General features: G+C 34.5%; 2 protein-coding genes across 2 annotated transcripts; one reads left to right on the top strand and one right to left on the bottom strand.

Annotated features, from left to right (window-relative positions):
• The first annotated feature begins 3,257 nt into the window (after positions 1-3,257).
• TET2 (tetraspanin2) lies at positions 3,258-8,309 on the top strand. The gene is made up of 2 exons (XM_039034495.2): positions 3,258-4,035; positions 7,767-8,309. Exons 1-2 carry the CDS (start codon positions 3,538-3,540, stop codon positions 8,076-8,078), a joined length of 810 nt encoding a protein of 269 aa, XP_038890423.1. The 5' UTR covers positions 3,258-3,537; the 3' UTR covers positions 8,079-8,309.
• Positions 8,232-10,808, bottom strand: LOC120079984 (S-adenosyl-L-methionine-dependent methyltransferases superfamily protein). The gene is made up of 8 exons (XM_039034494.2): positions 10,433-10,808; positions 10,067-10,134; positions 9,812-9,959; positions 9,231-9,311; positions 9,050-9,136; positions 8,860-8,945; positions 8,657-8,777; positions 8,232-8,570 (listed from the first exon to the last, which is right to left on the bottom strand). The coding sequence occupies exons 1-8, from the start codon at positions 10,679-10,681 to the stop codon at positions 8,475-8,477; spliced, it is 936 nt and encodes a 311-aa protein (XP_038890422.1). The 5' UTR covers positions 10,682-10,808; the 3' UTR covers positions 8,232-8,474.
• Between the last annotated feature and the right edge of the window lie 10,606 nt (positions 10,809-21,414).

Genomic DNA, 21,414 nt, shown 5'->3' with positions numbered 1-21,414 from the left:
ATATTATGGAGCTTCCCTTCCAAATCGAATTAGATGAAATTGGAGAGGCAACAAACTTTCGCATTTCCCTCCAATTGCTTCTTCTACATCAAGTATGAAGATTATTAAACCATACGATGCAACAAGGGATAAAGAACAATTTCAACCAACTATGCATTAAATCAGCAAACAAAATTAATCTAGAAAATAACTAGATTACGGTAGAATTATAAATGATTTAAAATGAAAACGAAAAAAGAAAAAAGATTAACACAAGTAGTTTTCTAAATTTTTTTTTTTTTAAAAAAAAAAAAGTGAAAAGGAAAGGGGAAAATATGGATGGAAAATTTTTAGAGAAAAAAAAACTCATATTCAATTGAAAATAAAACTAACCTCAAACAATCCTAGAGATCAAATTTTTAGTCATAAGTTTTGATAAGTTTATCGACAGCTAGAATAATGAATAGAATGCAATCCAAAGAAATTTTAAAGCTTTCTTTTTTAAAAAAAAAAAAAAAAAAAAAAAAAAAAAAAAAAAAAAAAAAAAAAACAAAACAAAACAAAAATTGGATTTGATTGAAATGAAACCAAACCCTAAAAAACCCACTTCCAAAAAACACACACACAAAAAAAAGAGAAAATTCGAAGTAACCTCAAAAAATCCAAGTAGGTGCCAATTGAAGATTGTATATTTCTTTCATTTTCGAAGAATATAGGATAAAAGAGAAGAAAAATCACATGAAAGAACCTTTGAATGCAATGAGAAGATATCTTTTTTTTTTTCTCTAACTAATCCACACATTTTTCTTCTCTAATACATTATATGCGGCCTTTATTTTTCACAAAGTAGGATGACACGTGGTACCATCTCACATTTTCGTTTGCAAGTTAACAAAAATTTTAATAGAAAGACTAAATTGGTACCAATTAGAAAGTTTAGAGACTAAATCGTTACTTTTGAAAGTTTAAAGACAACTCTTTACTTTTGTAAAAGTTTGAGGACCAATAGTGATTTTTAACCCATGCGAATACAATATTCTAAGTTATCACCCTACTTCTAATTTTCATTTAATATTTTTAGTTTATAGTCTAAAAGTAGTTTAATCTTTACTAAAGCTTGTTTCCATCCAACCCTCTAAATTTCTTTTCTAGAAGTAGACCAACAAAGTTAAAGGATGTTATATTGAAATATTTGAATATTTTTACAACAAATTATTTTTATTTCCGTGATTTAATTTTAGTTTAGAAGAGAGAGAAAAAATTAATTTCAATCATAAACTAAATAAAGATAGATGCAACCATTACCTTGGGGTCATTTAATATCCCATAATTAAGTATGTCGGTAAATAAAAAATCTGAAAATAAGATGATTGAGAATAAAAAAAAATTGTATTTAGTTGTACATAGGAATGTTATTAAAATTACAAATTAACTTTGTATTTTATTTATAAAATTAATCATGAATACCTCTATAAAATTTTGATAGAGTAATTGATAAACAATAAATTAAATTCAAAGTTTTGAACAAAATTAATTATTTAACTATCAAATAATAATATTAATTAAATTATTAATTATAAATGTTTGTAAAATGAGTAATTTATAATTAAAGTTACCCGATTACATAACCTGATATATCAATTTGATGATTTTATGTAAATATGATGTATTAATTAATAAAATAATCAAAATAAGTTTTGAAAAATAAATACAAAAATTTGTATTAAGAAATAATGAATTATAATTAATCAATGATAAAATAATAATAATATTAAAAAATAATCTCATAAAATATTAATCATCGATAATTAATTAACTACATATATAATTTATTAATAAACTAATAGTATTATTGTATTGTTTCTTTACGATTTATTATATAATTAATTTATTATTTTTTTAATCTGAAGTAGCTAAATTCAAATATTATAATTTAAATGTTAATATAATTCTCTAAATTATAAATGTAATATTTATATATTAATTAATTTTAATAATATAAAATAAAAAATAAATTCATGAATTAAAAGGGGAAAAAGATAGGACATCAAGAAAACCTACATGTTTTTGGATAAGTATCATCCATGAGTATAAAGAATGCATGAGAATAATTTATTCTCATGTATAAAGCTTCAAAATTTGTACCAAACATGAAGACGTGTATCCCTTATCCATTCGCATCATTATTCCCATCTTAATTCCCTCAATCCAAACACTCCAAGTTTATGTGATCACCAATAGGGTTGGCAAAAATCCCGGCGGGAATGGTCCCCGCCCCGAATCCCCGATCAGGGACGGGGAGGGTATCCCCGCCCAATCCCCATATCCGTCCTCGATTAAAATTTTTATTTTTTAATATATATATATATATATACACGAGGATGGGTCCTGCGAGGACCTATTTCCCCAACGAGGATAGGGAAAATACCCCCGTGGGGACAGGGATGGGGAGTCCCCCTGCCCCACCCCAACCCCATTGTCAACCCTAATCACCAATATGATATGTTGAATTTGAATTTTGAAACTTTTAATTAGATTAGTTTAACTATAAACTTAAGTAATTGTTGGCATACTCATTTTAACACACCCTAACTCTTTAGTTCCAATAAAATATATTTTTTGAAAAAAGTTTAACTAATATACAAAATGAAATAATAAATAAAAATTCACAAATCTCAATTTTTACCAACATTGCATCAAATTTATTTCACTGTTACCCTTAAATTTTTGGAACATCCTATTTTTATGTTTTTCCTTCCAAGTAATTCAGTAGATTTCCAAAAGATTTGAAAATTTAAATATATATTTTGCTGCATTAATTGGTGAATTATTTTTCTCCTTAATGATTTTCATGAACTAGAATGATAATGGGTTTGATTTTGTCTCAAGAATCAAAACAAACCAATAGATTTTACCAAAAGTATAAACTTTAAAAAAAATTTAGTGTAAATATTTTTAAGTATTTTTTAATAAAAAGACTCCAAAAAATATAACTTTAAAATTTTCCATTCTCTTTTTCCTTTTATATATATTTTAACAAATAAACTATTGAATAACTTTACTAAAATTCATAATTTTTTTTTAAAAAAATTAGCTCAAATTCCATTTCTTAATTTTTATTAAATTTTGTATTGTACGTATGTTTTGCAATCCATTGAGAAGTGCATAATAAAACTTTTATTTAAGAAAAAAAATATATTTGAAGTAAAACTTATTAGAAGATTAAACATTGCAACACTTGAGTTGAGATACAGTCTAATAGAATTAAAAAGTTTTAAAGTCAAAGTTATTATTATTATTATTCCCAAAAGAAATTAGAGTGGCACGTGGTGCACGCTATAACTTAGGGCAATGTGAGATTTGCCACAAACAAGGTTGAAACACCTAGAAACGACGTGTCGTTCCACTCTCAACCCCTTTTGGTTAACAATCATGACGACATAACTTTCTTCACACTAGAAGGCTAAGGAAGAGAGAAGGCTCTGTGAGTGAAGGGGGAAAGAAAAAAAACAAAACCGATTAGGCATTGCAAAATTCCCTCTTCAAATCTCGAATTCCATGGGTTTAAGCAACAACATCACCGCAATTCTCAATTTCTTGGCCCTCCTTTGCTCCATCCCCATAATCGGCGCCGGAATTTGGCTGGCTTCAAAGCCTGACAACGAATGCATCCATTTTTTCCGGTGGCCGGTGGTTCTCCTCGGCGTCTTAATCCTCCTCGTCTCTTTAGCCGGATTCATCGGCGCCTATTGGAATAGACAAGGTCTTCTCGCTTTTTACCTCTTCTGTATGGCTCTTCTGATCGCCCTCTTGATCGTCCTCCTCGTTTTCACCTTCGTCGTTACTCGCCCCGACGGAAGCTACACCGTCATGGGCCGAGGATTCAAAGAGTACAGGCTCGACGGATTCTCGTCGTGGCTCAAAAATCATCTCACAAATTCTAGAAATTGGCCGAAGATTAGGACGTGTTTGGCGGAATCTGATGTTTGTCCAAAGCTTAATCAGAGATATTTCGCCGCCGATCAGTTTTTCGCAGCGGACATTTCGCCGCTCCAGGTCAGTGCATTAATTTCAGGATCGAAATATATATGATTTTTATCATTTTCTTTGTAATTTTATTGTTTGGATTAATGAATTCGAGAGGAAGAAGATGAAGATTCATTGGCGTTTGGGAGAGAGGTTTCGTATAAATCGGGGGTTTTTTTTTCCTCTCTGATACACGTTTTTGGCTTTTCGAACCGCAATCGTGGCCCCTGGGTCAGTTGTTCGAACTTTACACAAGTAAAAGTAAAAGATATTATAAATTTTTAGGTTAAATTAAAGTTAAGTTTCTGAACTTTATAATTTAAACTTTTGTGTTTATAGGTTTCTAGTTTAATTCTTTTAGCTAATCGCATTCGTTAGCACTTTTAAATATAATTAAGTGTATACTCTGAAGTACCCTTTTCTAAAGAATTACAAATATAATAAAATTTATAAGATAGGCTATAGATTTTTACTATGATATGATCTATCATTGATAAATCTTTACTGACGATATCTTTCGAAGTCTATACTAATAGACTTCGAAAGTAAATTTTGCTATATTATTATAAATACTTTAGATCTGATTGTTATATTTACAGTTATTCCATAATTTTTTTTATGATTAAATTTTTTTTAAATAAATTAATATATATGTGTAATGTTTAATGAAATATCACATTTAAAAAATCGTAAATTTTAAAATAAAATTAATACCTCGGACTAATAATTCAGAAATTAGAACCTGAAATCTCATTCGATTATGAGAAAATAAAGTGCTAAATTTTGTAATGAAATATCACATTTAAAAAATCGTAAATTTTAAAATAAAATTAATACCTCGGACTAATAATTCAGAAATTAGAACCTGAAATCTCATTCGATTATGAGAAAATAAAGTGCTAAATTTTGTAATTCAGCACAAAAACTTATGTTTATTATTAATAAAATAGTATAAGTTTTGCCTAAAAGAATTAGGCTGAGTGGTATTTGCATAAACATTCATCCCTAAAGGTCTAAACTTCAAATTAGACTGGTCAAATAAAAATTAATTTTAAAGCAATGAGGAAGGCTAATTATAATTAGGTTTTAAATTCATAAGAATTAAAGTTGAATATTTCATATAAAGAAATCAAATTAGAATAAGCTTCAAGTGTGTATGTATATATTTTCCTTAATGTTTGGTCGGGTGGTTTTCTCATTTCACAGACTTTTTCCGTATTTGATAAAGAAATAAAATTGTAATTTTGAAGATTTTGGAGCTTTATTTTTTTTATGGCTTTGGATTTATTTATTTATTTATCATTCTCTCGAAAAGGATTTTTCACCCATCTCTATCATTTCCTTCAGCAGTGGCATGTGACTTTGTTGACATTGGGCATTCCAAGTCCCAACGACTTTTGGGGTCTAGAATAATCCTTTATTTAATGATAAGATTTTTCTACAATTGTTTTTTTTTTCTTTTCTTTTTTAAAATAGTGTTTTAATTCGGTAAATTTGTAATGGCACTGACCAATTTCAACACTTGAAATGAAAGACTACCTAATTGAGTTTTTATATCAATAAAGTGTAAAATGCAGATGATAGAGTGTAATAAAAACTTCCACATTTATTAAAATTTCAAAGAAACTATAGGTAATCATTTTATGAGAAAATGACCTTAAAATAGATCTCCTATTATGGTTGAATTATTGAAATAATAGATTTAAGACAGACAAAGAGTAAAGGTTGAAAGGGGTGTATATGAGTTGGTTTGGTTGTGTTTTGGGTATTTTTTTTGGATCAACCTGAAAATTCAGGTTAGTTAGATTGATAACCCAAAACACCCAAATAAAGTCTCCAATTTAACCCTTAAAATTTGAATTGGATTAGGTTGTCGGATTATAATTATTTTTTATTAATTTAAAATATGTAAATTTATCTACAACACATGGGTAATAACTAAAATCCCATAAAATTCAAAAGTTAAATATCAAATATCTATAATATTTATTCCAAAATTTAACAAAGGCATAAACATCATACCAACTTTAAAAGAAAAATATTAAAAATTCATAAATTCACCCATTCAAAGTACTCGAACTTTATATATATATAATTTGGATTGAGTTGGGTCAACCTAAATTTGTTTTCAGGAAATTGGAAACCTAACCCAACCCGACAAAAAATAAAAAAAGTTTAATCCAACCCAAAAATAAAACAAATCCAACTTGACTCTTACAGTTTGGATTAGATAGTCCATATTGTTTGGATTATCGGGTCATTTGAACACCTTCTAATGTTGAGGAAGATTGATATAAAGTGCTTTTCAACAAATAGAACTATATCATATAGTCTTTAGAGAATTTCAAGGGTGTATTTATCCTATCTACATGGAATATTCTTCATTTTTAATGTTTTGTTCTGTATTTACCGAGCAAGAATATAGAATCATTCTCTTTTTCTCTGTTCTCTCTTTTTCATGTGTTCATTTTGTTGGAGCTAAGCCACATACTAGGACAAAGAAGGGACCCAAATTTATGTAGATTTTGGGGAAAAAAGGTGAATCAGGATTAGCTAATAAAATCTGGTGCAATCTCCCTTTTTAATTCATAACCCAACAATAATAAAGTAGACAGCTAAGATTTTATTGGGGACCCTTTTTGATTCCAAACTGATTGATCATATTCAAAATGGTTAAGATTGACACACAATATGGTTGGAAGTGGGTGCCAGCTAATCAGTCCATTATGACTAATTGTTTAACTGCAAATTGGTCTCTACCATCAAAACTTTCCAACTCTACCTTTCTTCTTTTACACTCACTCTTGACTCTACCAAACAATCGAACTCAATTAGTCGCATCATCAAGCGTTGGGTCGTCCATCTCGTATCATGTTTTTATGGGTCATAAGTTTGAATTCCTTACCCAAAAGTTAAAAGATGAGGTTGAATTTTAAAACTTCCTTCTTAATAGTTAATGTTGGAATGTGACCAAAGTCATCACATTTATTAGATAAGAGGAAAATCTATAATATATAAGGACAACTTGAAACTTTTTGAGTGAAACCAAAAGTAAAGTCATGGGAACTTGTATCCAACGTGGACAATACCATATTATTGTGGAGATATTTAGAAGGCCGTTATCCCATCCCTCTTAATCAAGATTTTCAATCTTTATTAAACAATAGTGATGTCTTACCTCACCGGTAGTAGGTCAAATCTCCTTTCTCCTTATAGTGTAATGTTGAAAGGTAAAAGACAGACAAGTGACTTAAGGTTGGAACTTAAAATTTGTAGTCTGGTTTTTTGTTTATAGTTCTTGAAAATTAGGGTATGTTTGGATTACATTTTTAAGTGTTTAATTTAAAAAAAAATAAGTCATTCTGAAAGAAATTAAAGTATTTGGCAACTACTCAAAATAGCTTTTCAAGTGTATTTTTATCCATTTTTATCGAAAGTGTTTAGATAAAAATGAGTTTTTTTAAAGCACTTTTTTCTTAAATCAATTCAAACGGGTTCTTAAAGTTATGTACATGACTTCTACTCATTGCTGTCTTTGGTTTGTTCTATACTTTTATGAGTGTTTCCAAAATCCATTGTTATAGGAATTTGGCTATAATTCAAACGGTCAGTTAGGAAATATGAAAACCATGTCTATGAATAAAGATTTTGTATGAAAACGAGCACAATTTTCAATCACTAAAAACAAAAAAACAAAAACAAAATGATTATTTAAAAGAGCTGCCGTACCTTTGGTTTTTACTCTCTGTGTGTGCGCGCAGTCAGGGTGCTGTAAACCTCCAACAGCTTGTGGATATAACTTTGTGAACCCAACACTGTGGCTGAACCCTGGTGATCCAATGGCTGACCCAGACTGCTATATTTGGAGCAATGACCAAACCCAGTTGTGCTACAATTGCAACTCTTGCAAGGCTGGGCTCTTGGGAAATCTCAGAAGAGAATGGAGGAAAGCTAATGTGGTTCTCATTGTCACTGTGGTGGTACTCATTTGGGTTTATGTAATCGGCTGTAGCGCCTTCAAGAATGCACAGACGGAGGACCTCTTTCGTCGTTACAAACAGGGATGGATCTGATCTTGTTTGTATCTCCAAACACGACCTCACTTTCGTCGGCTTTTCAACTCTGTTTAGGATGCCTTACTTCACCTGTGTATATTCTTTGTGTTCTTTTCATATCTAGAAATTAATCACCAAGTTTGTAGAGTTTGCGTAGACAGCAGAACCAAGTTCTGGAATCACTTCTCTAAATGTTTATTAATTGTCTGTGCCTCAGATAAGAATAAAATTTTAGTGATTTTTACATTACATCTCACATATCTTAGATTTTTGTTTGAAGCTTAGTTTACAAGTAATAATATGTAGTTCATACTGCAGATTCTTTATTGATCACTCCAACCATGGCAGGCTTCTTCTCCCAAATTAGCCAGTTTAGTTTAGACTGCAGCACAAATTAGTTTCAGTTCAGCAGGCTCAACTTCCCGGTGTACTTTCAAGCTGCGATAACTTTCTCGAGTACACGATATACATGGGATCTGACCGTCCAGGGTTGGGAGATATATCCACTGCCTAAATGAGAAGTTGCAGAAAATAATTTCAAGCATGGGACAACAGTTAGCTGAAGAGGTTCAAATATCTCAAAGGGTTTCCTATACCTGAGGAGGTCCAAATCCACCCGCGTAATGGAAATACGACCCGACAATCATAATATGATCAGCGTCTCCAGTTGAAGTCCATATAGAGATTGCTTTCGTGAAAAAACAGCGGTTCGAAAAGCTGGTTAACAAAGTAATCAACGAAGTGAGAAGTCATCGAGATTGGGAGACAATACAGATTTTAGGCTTCTATGTAATATCACCTCATAATGGCAAGGCCACCAGGTTTAAGAACTCGGCTCATTTCCTTGAAAACGCTTAGAGGCTTTGTTAAGTAATCGACGCTGACCTGCAAGACGAGTTACATTCTGGTTTTGGTGTCCTCTTCTATGCCAACTAGAAAATTGTTGGAAAAAGATTCATGAATAGTTCTAGTTCGGAGGTAGAACATACTACGTTGGTGATCACATCAAAGGAATCATCTTCAAATGGGAGTTTAGGATTCACATTCAAGTCTTGCACAATGTACTCTGTCAAAACCTGAAGGAAGAAAAATGACAGGAAGCATAAATCCTGTGGCAGTTTAAACGCCGATTGTTTATCAGAATGAATATGAAGGAAGAGTGAAAAAAACCGGATTGCGTTTGAGCTCTTCTTCATTCATTCCCATCCCAACAACTCTTTCTTGCTTGTATCCGGCTGGAAAATGACTGACCTACATTCAAAGCCCACAAGGGGGAGATCATTGAATATTTTTACAAATTGACCTAAAAAATGCCTCCGAAATTTGACTTGACTTCTCATGACGAGTTTTTGCAACTCTTGTTCCATGTTGTCTCTTGTTGCTCTGGCTTACTATATTCCTTATCACTCTCGGTCCTACTTTTCGCCTTCGCTCTTGCTCTTTCTCCAATGGCAACTTCCAACACAACTCTTGTTGTGATAGGCAATTAGAGAGAGAGAGAGAGAGCGAATGGAAAAATTGAGGAGCGAGAGCAAGAGGGAAAGTAGGGAGCGAGAGCACAAGAATAAAAAAATTCGAAAAAAAGGTTCCTCGACGCTAACAAAGAATTTGAAAAACTTATTTTGAAAACAATAGTTAGAATACATTTCGGACACAAGTTTGTAGGGATATGATTAACTTCCCTCTTTACATAATTCATGAAGATAACAAAAGAGAATTGAGAAACTTCCAGCTCAAGAAATGGGGCTTACCCAACTACTGCACATATCCAACATGCTAACTCCAGGTGTATTGTTTGGAGGAAAAACCTCAGAGTAGAATTTGGTGAGTGCAGCAATGGCTGGATCATCAATGTGGGTGACAAAGCGTGGGGATTCATAGAAATACGAATCTGGTGTTCTGAAAAATGGTTGTGGTTCGTTCATATGCATTCATCAAGGTCTCATGAGAATCAAAATCCAGAGCGAGTGAAAAGAATGAAGATTGCTCAAGTTCAGAGTTCTTACTCGTCAAATCGCTGAAAGTCCTCCTCCCTGAATGGAAATTGCTCTGGCCACTCAACGTTCTTCAAAATCTTCAGAGAGAGAGAGAATTGAAAGAAATTTGAAACGAAAATTGAGCAAAAGTCACGGAATCAAGAAACTCAGAAGAAAAATTCACCTGATAACTCAAATTTAAGAAACCCACAAAATGTAATGTGGATTTCCTGTTGGAAATTCGAACTAAACGAAAACTCTGGTTACTCTCTAGTCATTCCATTGGAAATGGAAATTGGTACATCCTCGAATTAGCATTTTCAATTTACTGAAAAAACGAATTGCGGAATTCTCCTCATACATACAAGAAAATTGAAAATGAAGTTAAAATATTACCTCTTCGACAGCATTTTTCTGTCTCGCAGAGGCAACGAAGGATTTGGCGCCGACCGGTGAACCGGACATATTCATGAACTGAGCCCAGAAAGATATTCCGAGGCCTAAAATCAAACGCCGCCGTGGTTTTCCTCCGGGGCTCCACCGTTTAAGGCTATTCGCCGCACTGTTCGCGGACAAGACGGCGGAAGGAGCGCCTGAAGGAATCGAAAGCCGCCGGTGGAAATTGAGGCCGATCCGGCTGGCCATTTCCCCCCCCAATTTAAGCTAACACGTTACTGTAGAGGATTGGGAACAATAAATCGAGGAGGGAAATGGAAACGACGCCGTTTTAAAGTTCGATCCGTGAACACTGAGCAGTGATGTGCATGGATTTACGTGGCCTTCCTCTGGGTCAGATGTTTTGCTCTAATTCCCTAAATTTCCCCCAAGATATATTAAAATATAATAATATTTAACTTATAACAACTAATTTAAAACAACACTGTAATTATTTATAATTAACAAGATCGTCAAAGTATAGCTCTGCAAACATGTCCCACATTTGTTTCAAATAGCAAAAACCACCCCCTTATGGTTTATACCTTCAAACTTCCTTTTGTTTAATAAGAATTATACTCGAAGGATTTAAATCCTTAATAGAAGCGAATGAACGTCTTGTATCAGTGATTTCAATTTGGATAGAATTTAAAACAGAGAAATTAGCATAAGGATAAACAAAATTATAAAGTTGTTGGGTGCAAATTTATATTTAAAACGGTCCATTGATTATTTTTAAAAATGGTCTGTTGATTAATTTTTAAAACGGTCCGTTGATTAATTTTAAGACGGTCCATTTCGATGTTGAAGGCCTATAAAAGGTAAGGCCTTCAGCAGTTCGTGAGACACAAAATTCATTTTCTAAATTCCCACTTCAATTTCCTCTCCTTCTCCATCTTAGCTTTCCGAGCAGTGAGTTTAAAAAGGGTGTACGTTCCGATCGATAACGGTACATTTCCAATCGGTTTTAATTTGGTTGTTTTATCCTGGGACGACGTGGCAATTTTTAGACCTGTTTGCACACTTGGGCAGAGCCACGAAACGTCTTAAAGAGAGCGAGCTCCACGACTCAGCCTATAACGAGTTTCTGTTTTGCAGGTTTTGCTCTTCGCTTGACCGCTTTGCCTTGACGGTTTACAGTTCGTCGTTTTGAGGGCCCTGCTATTTCCAACAATTTTAAGACGTTTCAACATTATCAATGGCCCTCGGTAGTAATAATGAGATATCTGACCTCAACCATCCATTCCGCTTCGAATGAGTGAACTTCAAGTGGTGGAAGCAAAAGATGCTGTTCTTCCTCACCGTCAAGAAAGTTGTCGAAGCTTGTACCAGCGCTAAGCCGGTCGTCCCCTTAGAAAAACCAACTGAACAACAGATAAAAGAAGCTGCTAACTGGGAGGAGAAAGACTTTCTATGTAAGAATTTCATTTTAAATGATTTGACTGATGATTTGTATGACTACTATAGTACAATGAAGACAATGAAGGAGGTCTGGGATGCCCTGCAAAAAAAGTATGACCCCGAGGAGGCTGGGTTGAAGAAATATGCGGTTAGCCGTTATCTCAAGTTCCAGATGAAAGATGACAAATCCGTGGAGGCCCAATCTCATGAACTTCAGAAGATAGCCCACGAGATAATTACTAAAGATATGCCTCTAGACGAATAATTCCAAGTTTTTGTTATTATTGATAAACTGTCCCCCTTGTGGAAGGACTTTAAGAACACTTTGAGGCATAAGACCAAGGAGTTCTCCTTGGAGAGTCTTATAACCCGGCTAAGGATCAAGGAGGAAGCTCGGAAGCAGGACCAGAGGGAGGATGTGAACACAGTACCTAGGAAACCCGCCTCTGTCGTGGTAAAACATGACCAAAAACCTAAAGGAACAAAGAGGAAAGGTCAAAACCGTGGCTCCAGCAACCAGAACCAACAGAAAAAACAGAAGCCCCCTTCAGAAGAAACGGTACAGTTCCTCTGCTTTAATTGTAATAAACTTGGGCACATACATGGCTAGGAACTATAGGAATAGGCGTCGTCCTGTTGGTCAGGTGAACCTGACAGAAGAACCGTTAGTCGCCATGATCATAGAAGTAAATGTGATCGGTGGTTGTGAAGGGTGGTGGATAGACATTGGCGCGACGTGCCATGTCTGTCATGACCTTAGTCTATTTAAAACTTATACTGAAACTAAGGATAAGAATATTCTGTTGGGAGATCACCACTCCAAGAAAGTTGTTGGAACCGGTAAGGTGTAACTGAAGTTTACCTCTGGGAAGACTCTCACGTTGAAGGACGTTCTGCACACTCTAGAGATTCAAAAGAATTTGGTTTCGGGTTATCTCCTCAAGAAAGCCGGGTTTACTCAAACTATAGGGGCAGACCTATATACCCTTACCAAAAATAATGTATTTGCAGGGAAAGGGTATACAACTGAGAGAATGTTTAAATTAAATCTAGACCTTAATAAAATGAAATCTTCTGTGTATATGTTGTGTTCTATGAATATTTGGCATGCTAGACTCTGTCATGTGAATAAGAATTTAATTAGTAACAAAATTAGGCTGGAAATGATACCTAAGTTATCCACAAATGATTTTGATAAATGCGAGTATTGTAGTCAGGCTAAAATTACTAAAACTCCGCATAAATATGTACTTAGGAATTCCGAGCCTCTAGATTTGATTCATTCTGATGCCTGTGAATTTGATGGCATATTGATTAGGAACAGTAAAAGATATTTCATTACTTTTATTGACGACTGCTCTGATTTTACTTTTGTATACCTGCTGAAAAAAAAAAGTGATGTTTTTTATGCCTTCAAACTTCTTGTTTCTGAAATAGAGAATCAATTTAATAGAAAAGTTAAAAGACTTTGTAGTGATAAGGGAACCAAATATGACTCGGACAGTTTTAATGAATTCTTTAACTCACATGGAATAATACACAAAAAGATCACGCCTTATTCTTCTAAAATGAACGGAAAAGCTGAAAGGAAAAATAGAACTTTAGTTGAGCTAGTAGTTGCTATTTTACTTAGTTTAGGAGTCACATCTTATTGGTGGGGTGAAATCATTCTTACCGTGTGTTATGTCCTAAATAGAATCCCGAAATCTAAAAATAAAACTTCACCTTACGAAATTCTCAAGAATAAGAAACCAAACTTGTCCTACTTTAGAACATGAGGTTGTCTAGCCTTTGTAAGGATTCCTGACCCAAAAAGGAGAAAGTTGGCTAGTAGATCTTACGAGTGTGTCTTTATAGGTTATGCCTTAAATAGTAATTCCTACAAGTTCTATGATCTAGTGAACCAAGTGATCATTGAGTCAAATGATGCCGACTTCTTTAAAGATAGGTTTCCTTTTAAATCAAGGAATAGTAGGGGTTCTGGTTCAAGTGGTATAATCCTAGATAGAAATCCTAACCCTAGAGAGGAAACTGACCTAGAACCTAGAAGAAGCAAAAGAGCTAGAATTGCCAAATATTTTGGAAATGACTTCCTGACCTACAATGTAGAAGAAGACCCTAAAGATCTAAGAGTTGCCCTGTCCTCGGTAGATGCCAACCTATGGCAAGAAGCCATAAATGATGAGATGGACTCACTTGAGTCAAATAGGACTTGGCACTTAGTAGATCTACCCCCAGAATATAAGGCAATAGGGTGCAAATAGATTTTAAGGAGGAAACTTAGACCTGATGGGACCGTCAACAAATTTAAAGCCAGGTTAGTAGCGAAAGGCTTTATATAGAGAGAAAACGTAGATTTCTTTGACACCTTCTCCCCTGTCACTAGAATTACATTTATTTGTGTCCTATTCTCTCTCGCTGCCCTTTATAACCTAGTAGTACATCAGATGGATGTAAAAACCACTTTCCTAAACGGTGAACTTGAACAAGAGATTTACACGGAACAACCTGAGGGTTTTGTTGTCCATGGTCAAGAAAATAAGGTGTATAAATTAGACAAATCTCTCTATGGACTAAAACAAGCTCCTAAGCAATGACATGAAAAATTTGACAACCTTATCCTATCTAAAGGTTTCAAGGTCAATGAAAGTGACAAATGCATCTACCATAAGTTTGAAATAACCTCTCACTATCTTGTGTCTATATGTAGATGATTTATTGATCTTTGGATCGAACTTGCACTTCATAAATGATGTAAAATCAATATTGAGTGCGAACTTCGATATGAAAGACTTAGGAGAAGCTAGTGTATTCTTAGGCATAAAAGTAAATAGGTCTGAAAAAGGAATTTCTTTAGATCAATCTCATTATATAGAAAAGATTCTAAAGAAATATAATTACTTTGAGTGTAAACCAACCTGTACTCCTTATGACCCTAGTGTCAAGTTGTTCAAGAACACTGGTGACAGTGTTAATCAATCCGAGTATGCGAGCATCATAAACAGTCTTAGATACGCTGCCGACTGCATTAGGCCTGACATAGCTTTTGCTATAGGACTACTTTACAGGTTTACAAGCAGACCTAGTAAAGAGCATTGGAATGTTATAGAAAGGGTCATGAAATACTTAAAGAAAATCCAAAACCTAGGATTACATTATCAAAAGTTTCCCGTTGTCCTAGAAGGGTTCAACGATGATGATTGGAACTCTCTTTCGGATGATTCAAAGGCAACGAGTGGCTATGTCTTTAATATAGTTAGCAGAGTTATCTCTTGGAAGTCCAAGAAGCAGACTATTTTAGCCCAATCTATGATGGAGTCAGAAATGATAGCATTAGCGACAGCTAATGAAGAAGCAGGCTGGCTTAGAAGTCTGCTATCAGAGATTCCCTTATGGGAAAAGTCAATACCAGCCATATTGATCCATTGCGATAGTACTGCAGGATCGCAAAAGTTTAGAACCGTTACTACAACGGAAAGAGACGTCAAATACGTCGTAGGCACAGTACCATTAGAGAGTTTCTCACTACTGGTGCAGTTAGAGTGGATCACATACGGACTGATGAAAATTTGGCAGATCCTTTAACGAAAGGACTAGCTAGAGAAAAGTTTTTCGGAACCTCAGAAAAGATAGGACTCATGCCTATCGAAAAATGAATCACAGTGAGGAAAACCCAACCTGTAGACTAGAGATCCCAAGAAATAGGTTCAACGGGTAATAATTGATCACGAGTGATATATAGTGAATCATGCTAAACCAAACACAGAGTTCCATTCCTATGACTTAAAGTCGGAGCATGATATCCTGAAGCGTAAGAAAGGTTGAACTCAGTTCTTAATGAGATCTATACTTGATGACAAATAGGGTACCCAGCTACAAGAGTACCCTTAATAGACTCACCTATGTGAATGTTGAAGTGAGGGCCACTTCCTATGGAGTGTTTAGGCAAACTCTCTAGAGCATTCACTAAACAGGGATTCACGTGCTAGGCCTTAAAAGCACGGACTTTCGTACTACACCCTAATAACACTCTGTGTGAGATGCTGTTAGAGATAGAGTTCAAAACCAAGGGTTACTCTAGTATATTCTGAATCATCTATACTATGTAAAGGTTCAAGTCGTAAGACACATTTGCTTATGCACAGTGTTATATAGACTGAAACTGCTCAATGAAAATCTTTCCTCTCTTCTCGTTTTGTTTAAATTTCTAAGTGGGGGATTGTTGGGTGCAAATTTATATTTAAAACGGTCCATTAATTATATTTAAAATGGTCAATTGATTATATTTAAAACGCTCCATTGATTATTTTTAAAAACGGTCCATTGATTATTTTTAAAACGGTCCATTGATTAATTTTAAAACGGTCCGTTTCGATGCTAAAGGTCTATAAAAGGTGAGGCCTTCAGTAGTTCGTGAGGCATAGAATTCATTTTCTAAATTCCCACTTCAATTTCCTCTCCTTCTCCATCTTAGCTTTCCGAGAAGTGAGTTTAGAAAGGGTGTACGTTCCGATCGGTAACGCTGCATTTCCGATCGATTTTCATTTAGCTGTTTTATCCTGGGGACAACGTGACAATTTTAAGACCTGTCTGCATACTTGGGCAGAGCCACGAAACGTCTTAAAAAGAGTGAGCTCTGCGACTCAGCCTATAATGAGTTTCTGTTTTGCAGGTTTTGTTCTTCGCTTGACCACCGTGCCTTGACGGTTTACAGTTCGTTGTTCTAAGGGTCCTACCGTTTCCAACAAAAGCCTGTAAGCATGCATTCTAAGTACAAAGAAATAAGGAAGAAGAATTTACTTACCCTTGATGAAGTTATTCTTCGGGTCATGACCACTCCCTCAACAAAACTATACAAACACAGCACTGGAACAAATCTTCTCTTGTATATCACCACAAAACTCTTCCCTATTATTCTCAAGGTAAGAACCAGAAGGAGTTATGAGAGAGTTCTTTTGGGAAAATAAGAATTGCAAAGCTAAAAAAACTATTCTATCTATTTTGTGAAAGACTTCCTACTGTATTATGTGAAAGAGATGAGGGAGGAGTTATTCAAAACAACTCCTCCACTAACACAATGAAATAACTCCCAGGGAAGTTATTCCTTAATTTAAATAAATAAAATTACATTAGTTAATTAAACTAAAAACATTATATTAAATCTTATTTAGTATAAATGTCACATGCTTGAATCATATTCAACTAATACTCTCTCACATAACTTATAGTTTTAATATAAACCATATTCATATTAATTTTAACCTATGGTTTTATATGAATCTCATTCATATAACTAACATTTGAATCATATTCAAATATTTATCTCTCTCATTACACTTTATATTATAATGTATCCATATACATTATATCAATTGTATCTCATACAATTAATTTATTTAATTAATTTGAACAATTCAAATTAATCCAAAAAATAATTGATCCTTATTTAACACTTAATGAGCTAGCAAAGGGACCTCATAAACCTACAGATTAGAAGCTCCAATGATGCGAGATTAATTAATTATCTATTTAATTAAATTAATTAACATTCATTAACTGTCGATCATTCCATTAAAGACCGATAATTGAACTCTTCGTACTGTAGATATATTTTTATGTCCATGGATATAACCAATCAACAGTGAGTTGACCCTTCATAAATTACTCGTAACTACAGTTGGGTCAAATTACCATTTTACCCCTATAGTTACATCTAACTCCTTAAATACTATTGATCCCTCTAATGAATAATTAGTTATAGTCCAACCATAAACTAGATCCATCTCTGGCCAGTGAGAGGGTGGGCAGCTCATTGTTAAGACCTGGAATTAGCCTTTAAGGGGGCAATTCATCTACTTACCCTATAATCAGGAAGAGTGAATTCCATCTTGTGTAGTTGCATTCCTAGCTCCTCATTTGGACAAATCCCTAAAATAATAGGCATATTAAATCGGCAAATCTGGCCAATCTCACTCATATAGATCAAAGGATCACCCTCATAGGTAGGAGTTCACAACTCACTCAGGATTAAGGTCAATTTACCTATAGTCATCCTAGTGAAATGTAAGTCTCTTCAGGTAATGGTGTTATAAAAAAAAAACTAATCATTTCGTGGTTCGGTCTTATACAAACTCTTTGTATAGGATACCTCCGCTCATATGTCTCCACATGAATGATCAGGATTATACCATTTGTAACATTTTACAACAATTGTAACAATTATAAAGTGGATCGTATCCGTAGTGTTACCAAAATAAGGTACCCAGCCTTATCCATAAACTATAGACCATTCAGGTTATTACTTAAGCATGATCCACTTGTATGTCACCACATACATGTTTAAGCTACATCAAATAACCTAGGATATTAGTTTATTGGATTTGGGTTAATACAGACTAAATGTCAAATAAAATAACACTTTATTTTATTAAAGAAATAATTTTTGTACAAATAATTCATAAACTACGAAACTCACGAGATTTAAGGCATCAACTCCAACAATCTCCCACTTGTTCTAAAGCCTGTGGGGTGTATAAATACAAAGTATAAAAATAAACTACAGTACACAAAACAATAAACTAAGGCATACACTATACCCAGTAGCATCTCCCACTTACCCTAGACCAAATGATGTATGTCCCATAGACACAGACTCTCCAGGTGACCCTTAAACACTTTAGTTGTGAGAGTCTTTGTAAATGGATTGACAACACTGTGCCCCGAAGCGATCTTTGTGACGATCACGTCCTCTCGATGCACAATCTCTCAGATAAGTTGATTTTTGTGCCCAATTTCCTCTCTTGTGGCTCCTAGGTTCCCTGGAATTTGCCACCACACCACTATTATTACAATAAAGGGTAATGAGTTTTAACATGTTAGGAACAACTTCCAGGTTTGTCAAAAATTTCCTAAGCCATACAACTTCCTTGACAGCTTCACAAGTCGCTACATACTTTGCCTCCATGGTAGAATCATAAATGTAGCCTTGCTTTGTACTTTTTTAGATTATAGCTCCTCCCTTAAGGGTGAACACTATTCCTGATGCGAATTTTCTAGAATCCCTATTTGTCTAAAAATTAGAGCCAGCGTATCTTATAACGATCAAATCTCTAGCTCCATACATAAGCATGTAGTCTCTCATTCTCCAAAGACACTTAAGGATGGTTTTAACTGTTGTCCAGTGATCTAATCTTGGATTGGCCTGATATCTACTGACAATCCCCCAATGTATAGCAAATGTCAGATCTAGTACATAACATTGCATACATAAGGCTGCTAATAGCCAATACATAAGGAATCTATCTCATTTCCTTAACCTCTTGAGATAGCTTAGTGTTAGGATTGGTTTCCTAATTCTCCCAGAGTCTCGTTGTTTTGTAAAGATACACATTGTTTAATGAATAAAATAAGAGTTATTTAATTCTAGCATTTATTCATATCCAATAAACAAAGCTCCTTGGTTATCTTATGTGAACTTAAGCATGAATATGTGATATACAAGTGGATCATGCCTTAAGTGATAACCTAAATAGGTCTGTAGTATAAGGATTAAGGTGGGATACCTGATCCTGGTGACACTAGGGATAAGACTCGCTTTGTAGAGGTTTACAAGTATTGTAAACTACTACAATGGTAGATCCTGATCATTCATGTGAAGACGTGTGAGCGAAGGTGTCCTATACAAAGATTTTGTATAAGACCTGGACCACGAGATGACTAGACTATATATATATAACGTTGTTGATACTAGAGACTTGCATCTCACCTAAACGATCATAGGTGACACGACCTCAATCCTGAGTGTTTTGGGAACTCCTGCCTTTGAGGGCGGTCCTTTGATTAGTATGGGTGAGAGTGGTCAGATTGCCAACTCAATATGCCTACCTTTTTGGGGACTTTTCTGATCTGGGAGCTGGGAACTCAATCCACAAGATGGAATTCACTCCTTTCCTGAAGCAGGGATAAGTAGAGAGATTGCTCCCTTAAGGGCTGATTCCGGGACTTGAACATAGTGGCCACAACTTCTCTTTGGAAGAGAAGATTCGGTCATAGTAGGACTATGACTTATGTTCATTAGAGGGATCAGTGGTGCTTAAGAAGATAGATGTAACTACAGGGGCATAACGGTTATTGGCCAGCTATACTTACGAACGATCTGTGAAGGGTTGTCGCACTTCTGATTGGTTAAGATGGACACATAATATATATATATATGATAAGGAGAGTTCAGCTGTCGGTCTTTAGTGGAGTGCCTGACAGTTAACGGATGGTGGATCCCGTGACTAAAGAGTTTAGTTAGTTATTCACGTACCATTGAAGCTTCGAGCTACAAGTCCATAAGGTCCCCTTGGTAGCTTAATGGATTTAGTTGAGGATCAGTTCTTGGTGTTGATTTGAAATGTTCAAATTGACAAAAGGTATTTTGATTATATATGATATAATCGGTATGATGTATGAGATACATCTAGTGGAGGATTGATGTAAATGAGATTTACATTAAGTACCATGAAATAGAAAAAGAACTATGATTTATATGTTTCATGAGATGAAATATTAAAGCTATAGGTTATAAATATAGTATGATAAGTTGGTTATCATTTATATATAATAATAATTATTATTATTGGATAATTAATTCTTTTTCTTTAATAACCAATTAAGTGGATGGTTATTAGTGATTCATGGTAAATGTGAGTTAAAAGGAAAATTGTTTTTATAATTTTAGTAAGTTTTGATGAAAAGTCTTTTTGAGATTTTCTCTCGCAAAAGAAAACTCACGGTAGTTGTCAAGTAAATACGAATTTACTAAGCGACAGCATGTTTTAGTAAACGATCGTGTAGTGTTTTGTAGACGACAAACACCAAGCTAAACGATGAGCTAAACGGTCACTTAGATTTTGCTAGACAATTGCTTAGCTTTAGCTAAATGATTGGGCATCGACCTATATGATAGGTTCCTATCTTCTCCCACTTGCCCAATCGTGTACAAATTGTTTTTTCCTTCTTTGTCTACCTCAATCCAAGTCCGAACAGAGCCCACCCTTTGGATTCTCGCACCGAGAATACCAAGGTAACCTTCTTGGTGGTGCCATACTCAATTCGACACCGTCGAGGTTCTGTGGAGGTCGTTCGTGTGCTGTTGGAGTATTCGTAACCGAGGCGATCGCAGAGGACGAGTACACGGTGTTCGTGCTGGGGAGCGGTCGTGTTGTTTGAGGGTTCGAGGTTGTTGTGTTCGAGCATTCATGAGCAAGGAGCATGGAGACGAGTCTACAAATGTTCGTAAAGTTTTCTCCTTGTTCATTTGTAGTTGTTCATGCTGTAATTTCTGTAGCAATTGCATAACTGTATATTTTGTGTTCGACTGTAATTTGTAATGTTCATTCATGATTGTAATTTGGAATGATCTTATTTTCGCTGCTCATGGAAATCTCGAGTTCGATTTCCTTCACTTAGGACACTGTTTGCTAGATAATATAATTTCATGCCTGAAAGGTAATAAATCCCTATTGGAATTGTGCATTGAATATCTAACAAGCATC

Source organism: Benincasa hispida, chromosome 6 (assembly GCF_027475165.1).
Source record: "Benincasa hispida cultivar pf3 chromosome 6, pf3_genome.v1.1, whole genome shotgun sequence".
In the NCBI taxonomy this organism is placed as follows: Eukaryota; Viridiplantae; Streptophyta; class Magnoliopsida; order Cucurbitales; family Cucurbitaceae; genus Benincasa; species Benincasa hispida.
Note: the sequence above shows the minus strand (reverse complement) of the source record. Positions and strands in the feature narration are given on the sequence as shown.

Bases quoted from the DNA above. Each gene is read 5' to 3' on its own strand.
- TET2 (XM_039034495.2), top strand. From the start codon at position 3,538: ATGGGTTTAAGCAACAACATCACCGCAATTCTCAATTTCTTGGCCCTC. The intron at 4,036-7,766 runs GTCAGTGCATTA...GTGTGCGCGCAG, and splicing joins CGGACATTTCGCCGCTCCAG to TCAGGGTGCTGTAAACCTCC.
- LOC120079984 (XM_039034494.2), bottom strand. From the start codon at position 10,681: ATGGCCAGCCGGATCGGCCTCAATTTCCACCGGCGGCTTTCGATTCCT. The intron at 10,135-10,432 runs GTAATATTTTAA...CTCTCTCTGAAG, and splicing joins AGAAAAATGCTGTCGAAGAG to ATTTTGAAGAACGTTGAGTG. The intron at 8,571-8,656 runs GTATAGGAAACC...CTTCTCATTTAG, and splicing joins GTGGATTTGGACCTCCTCAG to GCAGTGGATATATCTCCCAA.